Raw genomic sequence first — 23,469 nt, 5'->3', positions numbered from 1 at the left:
CCTCATAAAAAAACAAAATAAGGCTGTAGATTGTTTAATTTCTTGTTTCTCTCCAGGGGAACTAACAAACCATGAGTACCCTGCATGTGTGCAATTGAATCCCAAAGATGTTGGGGGGGAAAGGATGCATGAAATGCATAAATGATGCCTTTTGTGAAAAGGTGTTACGAGGTTTAAACATTAGCTACCGCTAACATCCAAAAAGGGCTATAGCGCGGGGGTGGGGGAGCCCGAGCAGTCAAGAGGTTAATAAAGAGTATTTATTTATACGTATTTGAATTTAATTAAAAAAAAATATCCATTGTAGGGACCTATTGCAAAGCCTCATCCAAGATGGCATCACAATACCGATCGCATCAAAGAAATGGGACTAAAGATCATAACGGAAGCGACCACAGTGCTGTGACCCGGAAGCGGAAGTGTAAACTACTCGTTCAGTAATCGTTGCTGCGAGTACTACCTATGCATGCCAGGATTAGAAGGACCGATGCGAAGTAAACAACACCCGGAGGAAGAATAACGAGAGCGGGGTGATAATTACCAACGCAGATAGGATACACCAAGAGCCGCGTGGAGGACCTAGCAAGCAGCAGCCATGGCGGATGTTACTGCCAGAAGCCTACAGTATGAATACAAGGCGGTGAGTATGGATGGGAAGCAGGGTGTTAAAGTTGGTTATATAGCAACAGGAAAGGTGTAGTCATTAACGCGACGCACTGGAAACAAACTAACGTCTGTAGCACAAACATCTACAGAGTTCCAGTCTAGGCGCAGATATTGAAGGGCGTAGTAACTGATAGAATGTTTCTTTATAAGGGCCGATGTGAGTTGCTGGGAGTATCTAATGGGTTGGTGCGTGTGGTGTGATGAGCTGATATGGCGGGTGAATGCCAGAGGCAGTTCGGTGACTGAGTGTACGGTAACAGGCAACAGCGACTAAGTGCACCACTGGAGTAAGGTGGTCACTGGGCTGACATTTTAAATGAAATGCGGTTTCGGGTTTAACGAGGAGCATGGGGCCTGGGTGCTTTGTTGTTATGAGTGTTAGAGGGTCGTTACGAGGGCAGACTTGAGGAAGCGAGGTTGTGTAATTGAGGCTGCCCATTGAGGTGGCGTCCGTGGGATAACAACAAGAACAAATGGTGGATGGCATGCTGAATGAATCAAATAGTCACCCCCAGCCAAGAGATCAGTGTTAAGTCCATCGTTATTTTGCTCACTACGCCACTCCAGTTTGGACCCAGCAATATATAGACATCAGTCGTGACCCTGCTCCGCATGGGAACATTCCAGCTCAAACTGCCAAGCATAGTTGGGTCCGCAGAGCTGATGCAAGGAGATTGGGTCTGAGAAGTGGATGCAGTGAGTGTTGGTCTTAGGGGCTGCAGTGAGGAGTGTAGGTCTGAGGAGCTGGCGCGAGTCGGATAGGGCTGCGGAGAGCAGGCCTGTAGCTTAGTAACAAGGTCTGAGGTGCTTAGGAATCGTGGGTGTTGAGGATTAGTGAGAGGGCTGCTAAGCCGTAGGTGGTGTTTTAGGAAGATTGAATTATATGGGGGTTGATATGAGGTAGGGTGGATCCGAGGAGATGGTGAAAAGTTCTCACATAAGAATGTGGTAGTCAGGGGCACACGATTATCTGTGCTAAGGACTGGCTCAAGTAGGGTGTGTGTGAGTGTCTGACATAAAGAAATTAAGTGTGGTGGGCCGATGTAAGATGTGGTGTACCCCGCTGAAACGAGGAGGGTGGGATTGAGGACTTTGTGCATTACACTGATTTAGGGTTTCTGAAAAAAGTTGGCATGAAAAACTAACAAAAGAGGAGCAGTGTGGGGCTGATTGGTAGAGTGAGTGTAAAGTGCTGCTACGCTGGGCACATAATGCATGTACATGATGCACATCAACTGGGTGCAAATAATTCAAATACCTGATGCACATGTATTGATGGGTGTGATTGTGTGACATCAGTGGATGTGTAGCAAAAAAAAGTGACCGGGTGGCATGAGGGGCTCTTGCGAGTTTGGTCGGTGGAATATGTACAGGCAACGGACTGACCCGTGGGAAACAGCTTACTGTGTGGCTCAGGAGTGCTTTTGTTGCATTTGTCACCCGAGTGGGATGGGTATACCCAGACGTGAGCCCTGTGCTTTCCATGCCACTGGAGTCAAGCTGTCCTAGCTGATGAGGGCTGAAAGCCCGAAACAAGTCCTAAGATTGTTTCCAGTCCAGGGAGGACCTGGCTTGGCAGTTCGGGTTACACTTTTTTCCATTGGGCGCAGGGCCAAGACTAATTTGCATATGTCTGGGTCCAAACTGGAATGGCATGGTGAGCATAACAACTATGGATTTAGGCCCAGATCTCTGTACAGGGGTGAATGTATGACACTGTTCAGCATTTTGTCCATCAATTGTTTTTTTTTAAATTTGTCACCCCAAGTGCGACATGTATGCCCAGATGTGGGTCCCGTGCTCTCCATGCCACTGGAGTCAAGCTATCCTTGCTGATGAGGGCTGAAAGTCCGAAACCGGTCCTAGCATGCTTGGTTCCAGTCCAGGCTGGACTTTTTCCATTGGGTGCAGGATCAAGACTGATATGCATATGGCTGGGCCCAAACTGGAATGGCACGGAGAGCAAAAAAACGACAGATTTAGACTCAGATCTCTGTACTGGGGTGAATGTATGACATTGTTCTGCATTCTGTCCATCAGTTGTTCTGTTTGCATTTGAAGTAAGGATGGTGGCTGAGAAGTTAGCGCGAGGGGTTGACACCGGTATTAGTGGCTGATGTAGGAATGTTGGTTTGGAGGCTGACCTAGCGTGGGCCGTTGCAAGGGTTTGTCACTGGTGAGTCTATGAGAGGGATAACCACACATTTATGTTTCGGTGAGGTCCTGACTCTGGTGGATGTATGTAAACATTTCGATTGGGTGGGTATGGACCACTGGTGTGAGGGGTGAATCAGTGTGGTTGTGTGCAATAGATTGGATCTAATGGGCATGTTGGCATTTGAGTGACTGGTGCAGGGTGGGACAGGTGTGAGGGGCACCTGGTGCCAGGAGGTATAGTCAGTGGGTGCATGTGCCAGTTTTTCACATCTGTGTTGATTGGATTAATGGAATGATGTAGGTTCGGAGTGTACAGAAAGGTTAAAGCAGTGGGTGTGAACCCTTTGTCTGGATTGTTATGATGGCTACGGAAATTGCTTTCCTTTATATGACTCTTGTAAGTAAGAAAGCACTAGGTGGTAGAAGCAATGGGTTTGATGCAGCAATGTGAATGGGTTGTATCTCAGACTGACGGGGATTCATTGAAGAACTGATGCATATGGGTGGGTGTTAAGCTTTTGTGAGGCTGTCCAAGGGACGTAGCGGCCACTGTTGAGCATTTATCAAATTGTGAACTGCCAAATGACAACAGAAACGCTCTCCTGTTGCAATCCCACATACATCCCCACCCCTATACAAAAATACATCACATATCCAACACGGTCATCCTCACATGTGCATGTTTTCTAGACTAAATGGCAATGTCATTTGCCTCACAATCAAGGCATAATTAGAATGCTCTCGAACTACTGAACCGCGCTGGTCTCTGTCACCTAGCACATACAAAATGCCCTCTATACCTAGATAAACCCCAACAATTGCACTTGCCCATCCAAACCTTAAAGGCAATACTCATTCCTTCCTCCTAGTTCTGCACTTCCATTACAGGGCCACACTACTAACCAACTATACTCTTTAGGCACCTCCATTTGTCGAACACGTGCAGCACTTCTCATATCAGTTTTCCGTGTAATTCAAATTATGTGGTCCAGTTTTTGCATCTTTTTGGTTGTCATAGTTGGACGGTTTTTGTTTGCATTCACACCGACAGCAGACATTTTTGTTTGGATAATGTGGTGAGGCAGATTCTTTGTTTTGAGTGCATTTGAAGAGCTAGTTATGGCGATAGCTTGATGTTATGGGGTGTGTAAACATCTAGTAATGTGTAGGCAGTTTGTTGCGTAGGTTGATGTTGATTTAGTAGATGTCTCAAACTGCTCTTATGCATCCTTCTCCAGAACTCTAACCTTGTTCTCCAAGCTGATCGTTCACTGATTGATCGGACCCGGCGCGATGAGCCGACTGGGGAGGTGCTGTCATTGGTGGGAAAGCTGGAAGGGACCCGCATGGGAGACAAGGCCCAGAGGACGAAGCCACAGATGCAAGAGGAGAGACGTGCAAAGTGAGTCTAAGGGGTGGGGTGACTAAGGAAACTCCGTGGTAGTCTTCAGTCTGTAGGACAGTTACATTTCACTTGTGTTTACTGTCCATGTTCTGCCACAGGATTGGAAAGAAGGCTTGGTGAATGTGAGTTGTTTGAAGACTCCTGCATGTTTGAGGTACTTTAGCATTATTCAGAGACTAAATCATGGGTACTCGAAAGCAATTTCCCTGAGGGCCGCAAAGTGTGGCGTGTGATGTGCATTGATGGAGTGTTGTGGCTCACTGGTTAGAGGCGGCAGACCCGGAAGCAGAGAACGGCCCGGGACCAAGGTTCAATTCCCAACGCGGCAGGGTCGTGGACCAGGGTCAGCGGACTCGATAATTCTCGCCTCGGTGCCTACTCTAACCAGGGATCACACTCTGCAACTCTGGGCATTAGCTTGCCTCATCTCTACAACGGCCCCCCACATTCACCGGGGATGCCTGGTTTCACCTTGGAGATACCCAGTAGGGACCATCTCACAGGGATAGCCAGGACGGGTTCCCCAGCGGTCTACAGCGCCACGATGCCTCAATCTATTTATGTCACAGATTACGTTCTATGCCCTCAGACCCCCTCACCCTCACACCCCCTCACCCAAACATAGCATAACATAACAAAACATAGCATAACAAAACACAACAACACATAGCATAACAAAACAGCATAGCTTAACCACATCAATGCTAAAGTAATTCTCCTTCAGTGCTGAAAGTGCTTGACTCCCATTGTTCATGACGAGCTCAGCTCGTCATGAGCACACAAGCAGTGTACTGCATGACGAGCTCAGCTCGTCATGAGCATGAAAGGGGTTAACAAAACACAACAACACATAGCATGGCTTAACAAAACATAATAAAACATATAATAGCATAGCAAAACACAGCACGGCATACCAAACACAGCAAAACATAGCATAGCATAACAAAACAGAGCATAACAAAGCATAGCAGAGCAAAACATAGCATAACAAAACATAGCATAGCATAACAAAGCATAGCCTAGGATAGCATAGGATAACAAAACAAAGCATAGGATAGCAAAACTAAACAAAACTTAGCATAGCATAACAAAACAAAGCATAGGATAGCAAAACAAAACAAAGCATTGCATAACAAAACATAGCATAACATAACAAAGCAGAGCAGAGCAAAACATAGCATAGCAGAGCATAACATAGGATAGCATAACAAAACATAGCATAGCATAACAAAACAGCATAGCATAGCATAACAAAACATAGGATAGCAAAACAAAACATAGCATAGCATACAGCATCACTCAGTGGCACCACAACATCACTGAGCTCCACCACAGTATCAATCTGTGCAACCATTCAACAACAACTGGTTCAAATATGTCATCTCAATGTTTCAAGCTTTATTACAAATGTAACAAAAAGATGTTAATATTTCACTTCTGTTCTTGGATTTCCGTCACAATAAAATACACTGAACATAATCTTCACAAATGTTATTTACAAAAGTTTAAGCTATTGCCATTATAAATTACAATAACTTTGCCATTTTTATTTATAATATCAATACATGTAAGTCACGTAAATACAACACATATTGCATTACAAATGCTATAGGTGTCACATTTGCCAAAGTTATAACTATTGGCATTGTAAATGACAAAGCTATTAATTTCGCAATTTTCAAAAACAAAACATAAATAAAAAATGTGTCATTTACAATACCAATAGCTCAAACTTTCCTAATAGGAGACCTATTGCATTGCAAATGCTTGTTAATTGAGATGTCCCACTGGATATCTTTCCCAGCAGTCTTTTCTACTTTGAGTTTATTTTGTTTCTAAACTACTGAGGGCACCACTTCATATGTAATTCAACCAAAGGGAGACGAGTGCCTTGTGGCTATAGTCCCTTTTTAGGTCGAGCTTGCTCGACATTTTGTAAAGGGGCTTTTCAAAGTGCTACCCTGGTTTCCCTGGCTGCAAGCTTGCGTGCATGTGCGCGTGAACGCGCGCAGCGCAAGCTTGCTCCATGTCAGTGTTGCGCCCCTTCTCCCCACGCATTCCCAGCCCTTCGATGCTTCCACCGCACTCCAATTGCTCCCCTCTCCCGTGGCGTTTGTAATCCTGCTCCCTGCGTTGCCCCCTCACCCTCACACTGTGCTTGCGTCTTTGTTTGACTAAGAAACGCCAATGCTTGTTGATCTTCGCTACATTGGCGGTTGATTATAACTTGCTTTTAAGATAGCACCAAATGCTGCAGTTTGCTTTTTCACAGCGCTAACCAGTAAGTAACTTGATTTGCTTTGTCAAAATTCACCCGTGCTCAGTTTGTCATTTGAAAGACGTGAAAAGCTGAGCTGCCATTCTTTCTTACCCACATCGACTCTTTATGCACTTGTGGCAAAGTCGTCCGGGCAGGTGGCATGAATGTATTACAATCATGTTAAAAAAAAAAAGCCCTTTAAAAAAAAATGCTCAAAACACTGCAAAGATTTATAACTGTTGTACCAGGGGGAACATCTGCATTTCAACTTCTCTCCACCTCTCTCTCTCTCTCTCTACCCCCCTCTCTCTCTACCCATCTCTCTCTCTACCTCTCTCTACACCTCTCTCTCTACCTCTCCATGCCACACACTGCTGCACGCCTAACACTGCTGCATTATTCACAGTGCTGCACAGTGCTGCACGCCTCACACTGCTGCACACTGCTGCACGCCTCACACTGCTGCACGCCTCGCACTGCTAAACGTCTCGCACTACTGCACTCCTCACACTGCTGCACGCCTCACACTGCTGCACGCCTCACACTGCTGCACGCCTCACACTGCTGCATTACTAACACTGCTGCACGCCGCACACTGCTGCACTCTGCTGCATTACTTCACTGCTGCACGCCTCACACTGCTGCACGCCTCACACTGCTGCACGCCTCACACTGCTGCACACTGCTGCACGCCTCACACTGCTGCACGCCTCACACTGCTGCACACTGCTGCATTACTCCACTGCTACACTCCTTACACTGCTGCACGCTGCTCACTGCTGCTTATATGCATATTAAGGGAGTTGATGTTTTTACGGAGTTAACTAAACAATCTACATTCAGGCTGCGTTTTTAGTCACGGTTTTTAGAGTTCCATATTTCGTAACTTGTACATTAAACAATTCTGGGCCTGTCACCGCTCCCTCTCGCAGACCCCCACCCCCCCTCGCACCCTTTTACAGCCCACCCCTCCGTGGCCGCGCACGCTCACATCTCCACCCCCTGTATTAAACTACTGCTTTCACTCTGTGGTGTCTCTTCCTATCCTATCCTCTACTCTCGCTCTCTTCCTCTCAGCCCCCTCACAGTGTCGCCCCTACATTACCACGAACCGTCTCTCCACTGCCACTTCCTCCCTGCATTCCACCAGCCTCCCATCCTCACCTTGTGCAGCCTCTCTTCCCCTTCGACCTCACATCTCCCACTCCTCAGTCACTCCCCCTCTGCCTCACCCCACCCTGTCATACCTCCCAGCCTCGTATCGCCCCCTCTCACCTCACCCTGTCCTATCCCTCACCTGTCAAGCGCCTGCATGCTTTCACCCACCACTCTCCCCTCAAAGTCTCGCTTCCTTCCCATCGTATCTCTCACCCCTGCATCACCTCGCCCCCTGCCTCACCGTACCCTAATTTTACCACCCTTGCAGTGTCACTCTGCATCATCCCTGCCCATCTTATCTCCCCTTTTATTAATTTCTCCCTGTCTCACCTCACTCCCTGAATCAATCACCCCCCGCAGACTTCCAGCACCTGACCCCATTCACGCTAAAAGCTTGCAGTGTTTGAGCCCTCTTCCTACCTGTCGGTGATGCTGGGAGCCATGCCTGCCCTCCTCCGGAGCGGATTCCTCACTCTGCCTTAAACATCTGCCCAGTACTCTGCACCACTCCCTGAACCTACCCACGGGGGCAGGGGCACCCCAACGCCAGTGGACCCAGCTTTTGGGACCTTATAAGTATTTTGTTATGCAGCACAATATCCTTGGTGCACAAACATTAACTATTGCATTGTTAAACACATATAAGGTCCCAAAGGCGAGACCTATTGTCTATGCCAATGCTTGTTTTAATATCTCATGGCCCTTCCAGTCCTGCAGTGTGATAGTGCTGAGTGCTCATAGGAGATTGTGGCTTCTGAAAGGCACACTAGCTTTCGGATGGCTGCGTGAAGCCACTGTTATTCTTTAAAAGTGTGAGTGTTCTTCCTTTGAGGTACAGGTGCATAGGAGTCCACTAACGGCTGTTTGACTACACTGATATGCTCTGTGTTGATTAGTTCTATCCTATTCATAAAGGGTATCTACCCATAAGTGAGAAACCCATCTTCTCCGAATCCGGTACAAGACTTGGACTGCATTGAATAATTGCACTTCTTCTTGGGCTCAATACCAGTAGCGAGCAATTTTTATAGTTGCCTCTTGCCCCGTGGTGCATTTACTGTTAGCCTTGCTTTCTGGTAAATTTCAGACTTCTCTTAATGTGAAAGAAATTTCCCAAGTTTCATAGCAGTCCTGAACAGGAAAGAGAAAGGTGTGGGCTTGAATCTGGGAAGGAGGACCTGTTCTTTCAAAGGCCAACAGCTCCAAAAGACACAACTTCAAAAGACATAGATGGCTTCATTTCCTTTCCAACCAAAATTGTTCATTTCAGGGAAGAGGAGATTTCTGCGCTCAGGTCAGCGTGTCCAATAGGGCACTTGCTGTGCACGATGAATACCACTGTCATTTACAGTACATGCAGTGGTAGTTCAAAGAACTGGGTAGAGGGGGCACTAGCCACTTTCATGGAGAATATACTTTAGCTGTCTCCCTGACATTCAGCTGAAAAGCATGTCTTAGTTTGGTTAAACAGGAGACATTCCAGTGGGCTTGCAGGATTATTGGGATATCTGAGGGAAGAAACGCACAGAGCTGTCAGGAGAATTTACAAGGGCAAAATGGCACAGCTTCAAATATCTATTCAGAATACTTTAGGGTCAAAATATATAATTTGAGTAATCTTTTGGTCTGTACTCCAGCATGTACTCCATTCTGATTTAACTGTGAGTATTTTTTAATGCATTATAAACGAGAAGTGTTTGGTAAACTGAACTATTAGGACTTTTCAATCATGTTATCACCCAAGTGCTACATTTACATTGTGCTACATCACCTAGTCCCGTTGCATTGCATGAGTGGCATATAGCGTTTAATAATTTTTTGTTTATAGCTGTCGCTGGTGAGACCCCAGGCCGTCTCTTCATTTGTTGTGATGTTAGGGATAATTCCTTGATGGAATCTGCCCTGGATAGATATTACAGAGAAACGGCTATGGGTTAATTGATCATGATCTTGGCATCATTTTCTAACTAACCCTGGGTAAAAGGTTCTATGCGGTAGCTAATTAGGTTGGTCTTTGCTATGCCTTCTCACTTTCTCTGCTTTTATATTTACCCACCTGCTAGGAGAAGAAAGAGGGACGAAGACCGTCATGATATGAACAAGATGAAAGGCTTCACTCTGCTGTCGGAAGGCATTGATGAAATGGTAGGAATCATCTATAAACCCAAGACCAAAGAGACGCGCGAGACCTATGAGGTGCTGCTCAGCTTCATCCAGGCTGCTCTGGGAGATCAGGTGAGTGGTCCTTTGACATAAGGAATCAGCAGTCAAATGTTTTTATTTATGACGTTTTATGTAGCGTGAACATGACCCAAGCGGGTATCGGATTGCTTTAGAAATAGTCATGAATAAATGAGGAGACCAGTAAGCCCCCCAAAAAAAAGCATGCTCGTGACAGATACTGGCAGTCACCTGTGAGCTAGTGGAGGAGGACCAATATAACATAAAGCCAAAAGGTCTATATGCAAGAGCATAAATAAGCAATAAATCATGGGTGTTGAATGCAACAAAATGTCCAGGAACGATACAGGTTGTTGCAGTGCTAAACTGGGATAGGAAGCCCGTACAGTGCCCGGCTGAAAATGGCTAATTTCTGGTTAAAAAAAGTATTCATTAGTAAAGCTTTCACTACATTTTCGAAAGGCACTGTTGAGGGATTCAGTCTGATTTCAGAAGGCAGGGAGTTCCAGATTCTCATGGCAGGATTAGAGAAGGCACAGTATAAGTTTTCTTTCTTTGGTTTTAGTAGCAAGGTGTTGGATCTCGTAGAAGATCTGCAATCACCAGATAGTTCCAGTTTGTGTGCGAGGTATAGAGGGATGTTGAAGGGAAGGGCTTTATAGGTCATGGAGGCCGGTTTTAGTTGTATCCTGGCCTCATATGTGAGCCTGTTTAGGGATTTCTAATCCCGGAGAGAAGTGGTTGCTTTTTTTGGATCCTGTAATGAGCCTTGCAGCAGAGTTCAGAGAGGCCCTAAGAGGAGCCAACTTGTAGCTAGGTAGACTGCAAAGGGTTGCGCTGCCCTACTCCAACCTTGAAATGACTAAGGCTTGCACAGCGAACTTGAAGTCGTCATGGGGGAGGAAGGGTTTTATTTTTCTTTGGATGCTCTGTTAGAAGTGCACTCCTTTGGTGGCTGAGCTGATGTATTGCTGCATGTTCAAGTTCTTATCTAGTATTATTCCCAGAGATCTTGTGGAGTCTATGGTGTGTGGTATGCAGTCTAGAACCGGTAGATGTTTCATATATACTTCAATAATGGGAGAATGCTTGGGTCGGGAGATTAGGAGGAATCGTGTTTTGAGGAAGTTAAGTTTGAGATGGTTGGAGGTCAGCCAGTTTTGGAGGTGTGGTGAAACCCACTCCTCCATGCCCACCATCTTGCGGATGGAGGACCCCCACCACCCATCAGGGTTAGGGAATGTGCTCACTCCCCCACGTGGGATGAGCACATCAAGGGTGCAGTCACCCTAAGATAAGTAACCCATTGGCTATGACCTCGACACCTCTAAAACGCCCCGTAAAAACAGCATTTAGTGGGCATCCCTAAACTCAGAAAGATAGATTCCTGCAACATAAGAAGGATGGAAGAAATTGCAAAGTAGACTGTAGAGAAGAACTGACGCCAAAACATGACTTGTCCTACAGCCAGCGACCTCCAGAACCCCTGGGAGGACTGACTGCCTTAAAAAAGACCGGATCTTCTGAGAACAGCAACTCTGTTCAAAAGAAACTCGACACCGGAACCACCACTGTCCAAGTCGCTTACGGCTCGAGTCCAAGTGGCCAACCGGTCCCAGCGAGGTCCCCCAGTGCTCCAGAGTCTAAGTCCACAGTGGGTTGACCCCTCCAGGACTCCCCACATCGCCTGCAGACTCTGCACGGAGACCCCTCCCAAACGCGAGTGGCCCAGGAAGATGAACCCGACCTCAAAATGAACCCCTGCATCTGGCTGCCCTGCACCCAGGAGAAGAGGACCTGAGGTTTCCCTATGTCCCGGAACCCTCTTACTCACCTGCCCAGCTGTTGGTTCCTCTTGATAGACTTCCTGGACTGAGGCTGCAGCCAAAATCGAAAACCGGCAACCTCCATATGATTGCGTTGGGCTCCCGACACCTCTTAAGCACCCTGCATCCAGCTGCCCCTGCACTGCTGGTGGTGTGGACTTGGTGCCAACCTGGGACCTCTTTTGCCCTGACCATAACCCTAGGAGCTTTGCTCCCAAGACCTGCCCGTGAGCAGCCCCCAACCAAGGTGCCCTCTAGCCCCATTGGCTAACATTGGCACCCTGTTTTCTGCACCCGGCTGCCCTAGTGCCGTTGCTGGTGGTGCACTTTGAGTGCCAACCTGAAGCTTACTTCTACCCCCAAAACCCCAATCTTAAACCCGTTTTACTCTCCTGTAAACCTAACACTTAGTTTTCTCCATAGGACTGAATGGTGGGTTTTCTCTTAATTCTTCTGTTGAATTTTCTTGTACTACAAGAAAGAGTAACTTGGCCCTCATGAGATTTAACCTGTTAATCGATTTCCTAAGTTGTTTGAACTGTTAGGAGTGTGTTTCATACCAAACTAGAAAAGTAATCAAGAAGCATTTTTTAGAAGTTTACAAATCGTTTTCTCAATTGTAAAAGTAATCTGAGTGTTCCTACCAATCCAGTATTCACTGTACTACTGGAAGTAACATTGTATGAAGAATTTCATTTACCTGCTACTAAGTTTATCTTGGTTCTAGAAATAACACCACAAAATAACTTTTTATGCGAACTGTTGGTCTTGATTCAGTCTTTGTTTGTGTGACATTTCTTGCCTGAGTGTGTAAAGCTAATGCTTAACACTACCTTTCCGATCAGCCTGACTGCTCAACCACACTGCCACAAAAGGGAGAAAATTATTATCTGCTTTAGCCTCTGCTATACCTCTGGGGATCCACTGGACTCTGTGCAACTATACTTTACTTTGGTATAGTATATAGAGAGCCAGCTTTCTACACCCTGCAGCATAATTTGGTGCTCCCCTGCCACGTAATTACAGTGGCCCTCGAAATTATGGACTGCTCATAGGTCTGGTGATAACGAACAGACCCATGCATGAATTATGTAATTATGGAACACACCATATCTAGTGTATGTAAGGCAAAACAGTAGTTCTTAAAGCAGAACTTTATTATTACTTTTTGAGAATTAACTTGGTCATGTTGTGTTTAAACTCCATGTAACTTGAATGAACTGTGCAAAGTTGTAATGGAAGTCTCCGCACCAAGAGCATTTACTTATCCTTTTCCTACTGAAAGGAACCTCTACAGTGCATGAACTCACATGTGCAGTGTTTTAATAGAACTAGTTCATCACGTACAGTATAGGTTAACTAAGATGGGTTTGTGAAAAGGGAAAGTCCAAATTAGATTTTTTTTTGTTTAAAGCACAGCTTTCTTAGTTGCCCTGCAACTTTCTTATCACTGCGCAGATTTTTGACTAGTGGCACATTTTCTACAGATTTTTTTTAAGTTGAACTACCTGAAGATTTTTTTGCCTTCTCTATTTAGATATTCAATCTAAATAATTGACTAATTCTTTGACCATAACTTAATTGTTTTTGCATATATCCATGTCCTTATTTTGTCTTCGATAATTTAAAAAAAACTTTCTACAGCCCCGGGACATTCTCTGTGGAGCTGCTGATGAAGTCCTTGCTGTCCTAAAGAATGACAAACTACGAGACAAGGAAAGGCGCAAAGAGATAGAGCAACTGCTTGGGCAGACAGATGATACTCGGTACCATGTGTTAGTAAACTTGGGCAAGAAGATGACTGACTACGGAGGTGACAAAGAAATCCAAAATATGGGTAAGGAATACTCCGACTACTTGACAAGATGATCCGTGACATAAGAAAAGTGCTCCATGGGCAACATGTCAGTTCGCCTCTACCTTTAATGTTTTTGCTGACATCAATGCAGCCATTCTAGCATTAGTAGGATACCTCCATGCACAATTTCGTATAGTATTTCACTTAACACTAAAGAACTACCTAGTTATATTGTGTTACTTATTTCTTGTGCTTCAAGAAAATGTTTTATAAATGTTTATTATAATAGGCACAATAATAAAGGGGAGCACTGCAAACATTGCCAAATGCCCAGCAAACATTTCTGCATTTTATTCCCCCATATTTGGTTAATGCCCTCCCCAATTCCTAAATGTATATTTCTGCGAAAAAGTAGGTTTTTATTTTTTATATTTTGTATCTACTTAGTCATTTGCGGTGGCCTTCAATAGTAGAAAACAGGAGAACAGTAAATTAACCTCTCTGTATACCTGTTCTTCCACAGCACCCATAGCAACCACTTTATGGGTTTTCCTCTGTAATTTCAATTCATCTTTAGCTTATTATCTGTTGTTTACCACTCTGTGTTTTCTCCCTACTGGCATTCGGGTGATTTGTGATGTATCACTTCTGCTACATCTGTGTTGTGCAACTTTTCTCATTGTCTAATGCGCTACCAAAGCCATCTCCTAGGGAAAAGATAAATGAATTGCACATCAACAAGGAATTGGCACAATGTTTCAATGCTCGTTTACGTCTGGATACGTTTCAAAACGGATTCAGAAGTAATTGCGTCACGGACTCCGCCTTATTAATGGCAGCGGATCACATTCCCCGGCAGGTTGATACTGGGGGAGCAGCTATTCTGGTCTTGCTTGATTTGTCTGCAGTCTTTGGCCCGTGATCTCCATTTACTTTGATGAAAACGCTGAGACAATCGGGAGTGTGCCATGTTGAAGTAAAACAGCTTGAATCCTTCCTGACTGATAGAACTCTCCTGGTCAGCTGTGGCGATTTTAGGGCCTACCCATTCCAGCTCGTGTGTGGGGTCCCTCAGGGATCCTCGCTGAGCCCTATGCTCTTTAATTTTTACGTTGCCCTGCTAGCCGTTCGTGCACGCCTTTGACTTTTTTTTGGTGGCAGCAGCCTTCCTGAGTTTATTATTGTGGTTGGTTCCTATCTTTTGTTTTGCAGGCAGGGTAAAACTTCGCTCTTTAGGTCTTCTTATGTGGCAGGGGCTTCTTTCTTGGGGTGGGTGGCCTGCTGGCTTCTCCCTGTATGCTGATGTGTCTGAACATAGCACTTTGATGCCTTGTGGTTATATGCGGTTCATAAAATATATCAGTACAAATAATGATCAACCAACCACTCCACTTGGATTATCGTCTTTGAGTTCATATTCCCTTATCCTATTTGCAGACTCATCGTGGATCAGCCCAACCCAGGCATTGTTCACTTGTGTCACCCTCACAAAAATAGTTTTTCCCTCTTTCTAGTAAGGCAAAGGACTACAGAATGGCCGACTGAGTCATGGTAAGCCGTGGACATGTATTTAGGTGTTAATGACCACACTGGGTGCTTTTCCCAAAGTACTGGTCTGCAGATTCAATTATAAAACTTTGTCCTACCTGGGTCATCTTTGTTTGGCTGTCAGGTTATCCCCATCTCTCTTTTGTGAAACCCATCTGTGGCCCGTCAAGCATGGCCAGTGGACATTTCTTGTGCTCAGTGCTGTCCCTAACACAGACGCATTTAAACTTTTCTTGATCACACCTTCAATACTTGGGAGCAAGGTCACCTCTTGTGAAAGTAACTGCTCCTGCTAGCTTGGATGGTTCTCTGAGGTGAGGGTAGTTAGTTTCCAAGTTTTTTATTTCACTGTTAAGACATCCCGGACCAAACACCCCATTGTAGCGATTGACTCTCATAGGGTAGTGTTGCAGAACAGTCCAAGGCTTACTCAAGGGAGGTGGTGTGGGCTAGTATTCTCAATTTACAATACATATTAATAACACTCAATAAATGATTGTCCAGTCTGTGATTTTTCTTTTGAAAAGGAAAACTTACATTTATTACTCGCATACTACTCAATACTATTCAGCAATTTACAAATATACACAAGCTGATGGAAATGCTTTTGGATGACATTGCGTAATCAATCTTACTCCTCCCAAAGGGAGGTCTAGATCAACAAATCAATGGCAGAACATTACTTGTATTATAAATGCAAAAATGAAATATCACTATGAATGAGCGTGCACTTAATATGGGCAATAAAGCATGTTTACTTGGCATATGAGTGGTTTTCACCGTCATTACTCCATTAAAGCATTCACAAGAAAATATGTCTAGGCATGTGTAGGTGATTTGTGTTATCTGTTGCTTATAGCCTGGAATATCACTTTCAACATAGCCTCTGAAGGCAACACTATTATAATCACAATATTTATGTATTTATAGTTCTCACCTCTTGAAGGTGTTTGCAGCATCAACTCTTGTATGAAGAATAAATACACTGCATCCTTACACAGTCCCTGAAGGACATCACTTTGGTAAATGGACATGTGTATTTACCGCCTTTCACCCCTAGAGGGTATCTCTTAATATGAAAACTCATATGAACATTTTCAGGTCACAGCTAGTTGCAACCATAACCTTTGTACCTTTCCCTAGCAATTAAACAAAAGTTCCAACCTAGAGGAGCTTAAAAAATGTTTGGAACCCTTGTGGGGTCATCTTTTTACTGTCCCAGCCATCTTAGGATGGGGTCCTTTTAACTGCGCTTGGGGGAGAGTGCGCTGCTCCTGCCGTTCCCCTACATTTTTTGTACCACTTTGGTGGTGACCCCTCTCTCCTGGGGCCACCACAAAGCTCAAATGAAGGATTTTTGCTGACAAATGCAGGCAAGACTAGCAGGACATTATAGGGTGCTCCTCCGCGCTTTGTAGTGAATTTTTAAACAGCAGCTCTCCCTCTTCGCTTGTGAGAGCCACGCCAGTTTCCTTTGTTAGGTCTCGCGACCTATCAATGCGCGCAAGCGCATTGAGCGGAGCGAGAATTCATGTCTCGAAAATCCTCGTCAAACCAAGGGCTTCGTTCCTGCGGTTTTCTTTAAGTTCACGTGAATCACGTGACCAAACAAGCATGCGCATTCACGGCCAGCCCAGCACATCAAAGGGCTTCTCCTCCCCTAATCAGACCCCCCAGGATATAGCGGCATGGATTAGCAAATTTAGCGGCACAAAAATGGAAATTTAGCGGCACAAATATGGAAATTTAGCGGCAATTTTGCGGCATTTTATGTGGCCATTTTTCCTACAACAAACACAGATATCTTTGTTTTTTTAGTTACTTAACAACATGAAGCTATATATATTTGGTTTCTTTACAATGTAGACACTTTGGGGCAGATTTACAAGCCCCTTGCGCTGCTTTTACGCCGCCGTTGCGTCACTTTTGTGACGCAGCGGCGGCGCAAAAGATGCACCATGGTGCAGGGTATTTACTACGTGACGCATCTCCCAGATGCGTCACGTTGCAAAGCCTTGCGCCAGAAGAGGCGTACCATTGCAGGTCAGTTTGTGTCTTGCAATAGCCTTAGAGCTTGGTGCCACTGTACCTGCTGCACTAATGATGGCTATACCCATCGCCCCTTTTATTAGTAAGCACGTTAAATAGTAGTGTATTTTGAACACGACCTGATATCCCACCGGATGCCCGTTCGACAGACCTAAACACTAGAGAAAGAGCAGTCAAAACCTCCAAGTGGTCACTTGTTAAACAGTAGCGAACTGCATGTTGGTACTTGTAGTTTCGTTGCAAAATGTCAGCCTGCAAATCGTCTCAGATTTAAAAGCGGGGACTGATTGAAGTTGACACCCATGACATGGGGCCACTTGACGCCCGTGTTCAATTTCTCGCCTCTAGGATTTTTCCCATGGCTCACTCCCAGGGGGAAATGGTCTGCAATAGGTGAGCTCAACCCTCTGACTTCATCCCTTGTCCAGCGCGCCTCTGCAGATACCCCGTCCCGTGTGCGCCTCAGCTCTCTCGGTTGAGTGGTTCTGTCTGTTTATCTTGAGGGACAGACATCTCTGCACGGCGCTCCGTCTCCAAGCCAGCGAATAGGGTGACCAACTGGCATTGGTGCAAATTCAGGACGGTGAGTGTAAAAATTCAAGACAAAGGGTCAAAATTCAGGACACAAATTTAGGACAGGAGCTCAAAATTCAGGACAAAACTTCAGGACAATAGGTACGTTTTACAGACACATCAGAGGTCGCGCAATAGTATATAAGTAAGCCCAGCCATTTCCAAACATATTCAACCGTTTGCAAACCTATCCATCATGTATCCTTCCATCTATCATTTCACTCATCCATCCCTTCATCCATCCCCCTCATCCTTTCACTCTTCTCCATTATCCATCCACCCTTTCACCCTATCCATCTGTACACTTATCCATCCACTCTTCATCCCATCCATCCATTCACTCATCCATTCAGCCATTTACCCTTTCACCAATCCAGCCATCCTTTCACTTACTAATCCTTCCACCCATCCACTATTTTAGTCATCCATCCATCCTCCCTTTCTCTCTCCATCGACCCTTTCACTTAGCCATCCTTCCTTCCATCCATCCTTTCACCCACCCATCATCCATCCATCTGTCCTTCCCCTCATCATCCATCCTTCCCCTCATCACCCATCCATCCTTCTCCTCATCCATCCATCCCCTCCATCCATCCATCCTTCTTTCCCCTCCATCCATCCTTCCCCTCCATCCATCCATCCATCACCTCATCCATCATCCTTCCCCTCATCCACCTTTCCCCTCATCCATCACCCAGCTACCCTTCCATTTCTTTTTTTTCTTAAATTATAGACTGCATGTTTGAAGAACCGAGGTTTGCTTACAATTTAGTGACAGTAATTACGCTCTGTCAAGAGAACCACGTGCTGCCTCGGTGTAATCAGGGGTGTAATCTGGCCGAGTCTTGGATGTTTGGGGCCCTGGGTAGAAATGGAATGTGTGAGCCCCCCTCTAAATAGCAGAGACATGACACATTGCCTCGTACAGAAATTCACAGACGCAGGGCGCTTGCCGCCCCAGAGCTCGAGAGACAACCCTCCAACCTCACCTCTCCCCAGCCCCTCTTCCACCTGCTGGCGCGTGCTGCCCTCCTGGGACCCTGTGACCTCTGCGGCTGGCCCCTCTCGGGTTCTCCGTGGCTGGATAGCTGAACCTGTCTGCTCCTTAACAAGCATGTGCGAGGTGGGATCAATGGGGCGCAGGCTAGCCACTGAAAGGTGCTTTTATCTGAAAATTAGCATCAACTTGGAGACAAATTGATTGTTGGCTCGGGGTAACAAGAGGGAAATGGCAGTCGCGGATTCCACCATCAGGCAGGGCTGTTTGCATGTGAATAGATGTCGCTGCTCCTGAACCTGCAGCCCCTCCCTCTCAGTCACCTTCGAAGCACCTCTTAACAGGTCATCAAGGGCTGGAGGTGTGAGGGTTGCAATCCCGCTGTGCCTCTCCAATGCTGCTGATAAAGCAGACCCCCCAGGATATAGCGAAAAATGCCACGATTTCTACAAAAATGCCGATTTCGCAGGCATTTTTGTAAAAATCGCGGCATTTTTTAAAAAGTGCCGATTTCGCGGCAAATCGCGAAATCGCGATATCCTGGAGGGTCTGCCTAATTATTCATAACCGGCCGCAGGCCGGCCGTACTTTCAGTTTCCCGGCCGGTCTGCATTGATTATCAGGTGCGTGTTGTTTTCACTTTGTCTCCGTGCGTGCGTCTTCCTCGTGGTTTTCCCCCACCACTCGTGTTGTTCTCTCCCTTGTGAACCCAACCCACCCCCACCCCCACCCCCCCTTGTTTCAGATAGTGTGTATTTGGTAACCGAGCTAGTAAAAGATGAAGATGCGTTCATTTTTTAGTTTGGTTGACGTGCTTGTGTAACATTTTTGTAAAATCTACAACCTTGCAAATTATTAAAACATTCTTGTGTCCGAGCATTTCTAAACCTCGCAGACATAATTCATGCATTTGCACCCGGCCCCCGATAGTTGCTCGGCCGCTCACTGAAGCGAGCGAAGGGAGACCGAGTGCTGCTGGCTGTGTAGTGATCTCTGCACAGGCCTGTTCATGGTCTGGCCGAGCATACCAATGTGTTTTTTTGCTCCCAAATCAAAAGGAACATTCCACAAGCACTGAACGCTTTTTTTCATCATTTTAACTATTTCGAAGGGAGAAGATGTATTTTTTTCACACTTTTGAAATTGAATTTACTCTCCATGTATCAAAATAATTCATTCTCGAGATTCGAGAAGATTGTAGTACATATATTTATGCTAGTAACTTTTTGTTTCACAAAGTCATATGCTGAGGTGATTATTCTGACTGGATCTGCACAACTTTCAAACAATAGATCTCTCCGACATTCTTTATTTTTTAGCTACAAGCATTGGCATGAAAGAGCTAGACAGATTAATTTTCTGTAAAGCATTTTCAACGTAGGTATAGGTCTACTTCGAATACTAAATAGCAATAGAAAATTGCCTTCAAGGTGGCAGAAGCTGTCAAAAAATAATGCTTTTGAGTTTTTATAGTGTCTGCAGGGTGCAACGCAGCAACTGTATTAACAATTATTTTGAACATTAAAATTTGCAGGTGGGTTTTAAGATGTGCGCCATTTGCGTTTGGCTAAAATGAAGACTTCATTCATTTTCCAAGTGAATGGCAGTCCGAAGGTTTTCTCAAATTATATTACTGCACGTAACACACCATATGAGTGTTATTGTGGCAAAGAGGTTTTACATAAGGATAATAAAAAAAGTGCGTCCGTGCTGCAGCTGTGATAAAATTTGCAGGTGGGTTTTAAGATGTGCGCCATTTGCGTTTGGCTAAAATGAAGACTTCATTCATTTTCCAAGTGAATGGCAGTCCGGAGGTTTTCTCAAATTATATTACTGTACGTAACGCACCATATGAGCGTTATTGTGGCAAAGAGGCTTTACATAAGGATAATAAAGAAAGTACGTCCGTGCTGCAGCTGTGAGGTGAGTGGCATCCTCAGATATTCATTGTGGGCTGATTAATTTTGCATGAGGTTTTCATTTTAGCTTTGTAGTGCTTTGTCACTGAGGCAGAAAATAACTTCTCAAGTTTGAACAACCACTGGCCAAGCCAACAGATCTCGGTTTTCGAAGTGGCATTTGAACAAAGCAATTAAAACAAGCACTGGCGTTGCCAATAGGTCTCGCAGTAGGAAAGTTGGAGCTATTACAATTGCAAATAACAATGCCTTTTATTTTTCTTTTCATTTTGAAAACATAAAGGGCTTTGTCATTTACAAAACCAATAGCTCCAACTTTCCTACTGCGAGACCTATTGGCAACGCCAGTGCTTGTTTCCTTTGCACTGCTTGGTACCGTGATCAGGGTGCGCTTTATATTTTGGACAGCAGCTTGGGGATCCCACCCCCTGCTGCTCCCCGCCAATTACCCACTCGGCCAGCACACTCACATGCTGTCTGTTATGGGAGTTATCGCTTCGCTTCTGGCCTGCAGGCAGACGTGTAGTGTGCGGCGCTCCCCCTCTTCTTCTCTCCGGGCCCAGGACCCCATCCCTGGGCCCGCCGTCATCATTTTTTCTTCGGAGCTGGGCCCACGGACAGGATCCTGGTCCCGCCTTGGTCTTTGTGGGGAGCCCAACGGTGCTTCCCAGTTTCCTTTGGTGCAAGGCCCAGGGATTGGATACTGGGCCCACCATGGTCTTGCCAGGTAGCACGTCGGTGCTCCCGGCCTCTGTTGTCTTCTCACTGGGGCCCATGGATGGGGTCCTGGGCCCCTTCTTTGCATTGTGAGGGTGGGCGACAGGGCTCCCTTGATCATTTCCTTCACGGGGCCCAGGGATGGGATTCTGGGCCCCTTTTTCCTCCCGCTGGAAAAGTGCTTCAGCGCTTCCTGCATTTCTTCTGCTAAGGGTAGCCTCTGGGCCCTGTCCCACTCCAGAGGCACAACTGACTACAGCCACAGGCCCCACGCACTTTGTCGGCAGACAAAAGGTCACAGGTCACCAGCTTCACATGGGTATATCATTGGCCCCCTTGTGCCGATTCTGACGCATTTGGTGGTGTTTTGCTCCTGGTGGCAAACCCTAGCCAACCTGGAGCACTTTCTTCTGGTCTCCAAGCTGCCAAACTTTACAAGTAGCTGATTTCACTGCCTTCGTGCACCAGCCTTTTGCTTTGGATTCTCTGGGCCTCTCACTCCTTGCACAGAGCCCAGTCTCCCCCTACCCCCCCCCGGTCCTCAAGGGGTGTAAGGGAACCAGCTTGCCTGGTCTTAGGGAGTACCCCACTGGTCCTGGGGTCAATCAGAGTCCTGGGGCCTGATGGCAGTGAGAGGATTACTCCTCCCAATTGTCCATGGTGGCTGCCTCCAAGTCGGATGTATGACGTTACAACGCATACTTTTACTCCGCATACCATTACAACGCATAGCGCTTTGGGGTGCTGGATAGTGGTAAGTATAATTTACTATTCTAACTCCAGTCCCCGTGGACCCTAGGGAAGGTGTTGGATAGTAAATTAAACTTACCTCTTATCCTAGAGCGCCCCCCAGCGCAATGCGTTGTAACGGTATGCGTTGTAATGCCTGCGTTGTAGTGGTAGTGCGGAGTAAAAATTGCGTTGTAACAGGTGTATACCCTCCAAGTCTAGTGTCCAGCAAAAAAGTCCAACCAAGAGAGCTCTCTCCCCTTTTAAGGACTTTTTAAGTGAGAGCGAGAGTGTATTTTGGAGGCCATGCCTCTGGCCTGTCCTGATGTGCCACACCATCTCTCCGCCCCTGTACCAGTCTCCCTGCACAGTCTTCTGTGATAGCTCAAGATGGCATCACCCAAGAATCACTTTCCTCATGGGCTCTGGTGGTCTCAGCTCCACCCCTTGCTGACATCACTGCCAAGGCCTTCCCCTGGAATCTTCAAAAGAGCCCCCCTGTTGGTCTGGACTCCCTCCTTTGTTGAGTATCCTGGGGCAGGCCTTCTTCATGGCACCGGATGAACAGCTTGCTGATTGATGCAGAGCAGTCTACTCCACTCCTTCTTCTGAGGAGCTTACCTAATTCAGGGTTATTGCTCCATTTGTGCCTCGGACCTTTTTTCCTACTGCTGGAGAGAAATGTAATTAACCTGCCCAGCAGTGTGATAAAAGGCTTTGGCTCTGATCCAACCCCCACCCACCCTCCTACCGACATACCTGAAAAATCAGTACTGAACAATTGGCCTCGCCCTGTGTTTCTGAGTTTGGAGATTCCGGGGATAACCGGTGGGTTCTTTGAAAAGTAGCGTTATGGGTCTTCCATCATACCAGAGTTGAGTCTATTGCGTAAAACTTGTGGGGAGAATTCATGCCCCTGACATTCAACATTACCAGTTTATACTGACTTGCGAATGGATTGATATATAAGGCACAACAATACTGGAGAATATCCACCAGCACACCACAAGAGTACCAGGACTGTTTGATTCAGGCGGCCTATACGAAGTGTGTTTGACTTCCCAAATACTTGATTGGTGTGTGTCGAAAGAACCCCGTAAAAAAAACAGTAACAATGGAAACAAGCATTTGCAATGCAATAGGTCTCACATTAGGAAAGTTTGAGCTATTGGTATTTGTAAATGACAAATTTTTTATTTGTGTTGGTTTTAAAAATAGCTAAATTAATAGCTTTGTCATTTACAATGCCAATAGTTTTAACTTTCGCAAATAGGACACCTATAGCATTTGTAATGCAATATGTGTTGTATTTATGTGACTTTGATGTATTGATATTACAAATGAAAATGGCTTTTATTTTTTAAAATAATTAATACTTAAATAAAAGTTACTGTAATTTATAATGGCAAAAGCTTTTGTAAATAACTTTTGTGAAGATTATGTTCATTGTATTTTATTGTGACGAAAAACCAAGAACAGAAGTGAA

At 45.6% G+C, this 23,469-nt stretch overlaps 1 protein-coding gene across 1 annotated transcript in view; it reads left to right on the top strand.

Annotated features, from left to right (window-relative positions):
- Positions 1-397: 397 nt before the first annotated feature.
- The window catches only part of SNRNP200 (small nuclear ribonucleoprotein U5 subunit 200), a 442,987-nt gene continuing 419,915 nt past the window's right edge, over positions 398-23,469 (top strand). Inside the window, exons 1-4 of the mRNA XM_086943332.1 lie at positions 398-640; positions 4,062-4,225; positions 9,710-9,881; positions 13,298-13,490. Coding sequence (XP_086799458.1) covers positions 596-640; positions 4,062-4,225; positions 9,710-9,881; positions 13,298-13,490 — 574 coding nt within the window. The 5' untranslated portion in view covers positions 398-595. The remainder of the gene's footprint in view (positions 641-4,061; positions 4,226-9,709; positions 9,882-13,297; positions 13,491-23,469) is intronic.

This window comes from Lissotriton vulgaris, chromosome 11 (genome assembly GCF_964263255.1).
Source record: "Lissotriton vulgaris chromosome 11, aLisVul1.2, whole genome shotgun sequence".
Classification (NCBI taxonomy): domain Eukaryota; kingdom Metazoa; phylum Chordata; class Amphibia; order Caudata; family Salamandridae; genus Lissotriton; species Lissotriton vulgaris.
This window is presented reverse-complemented; position numbering and strand designations above follow the sequence as displayed.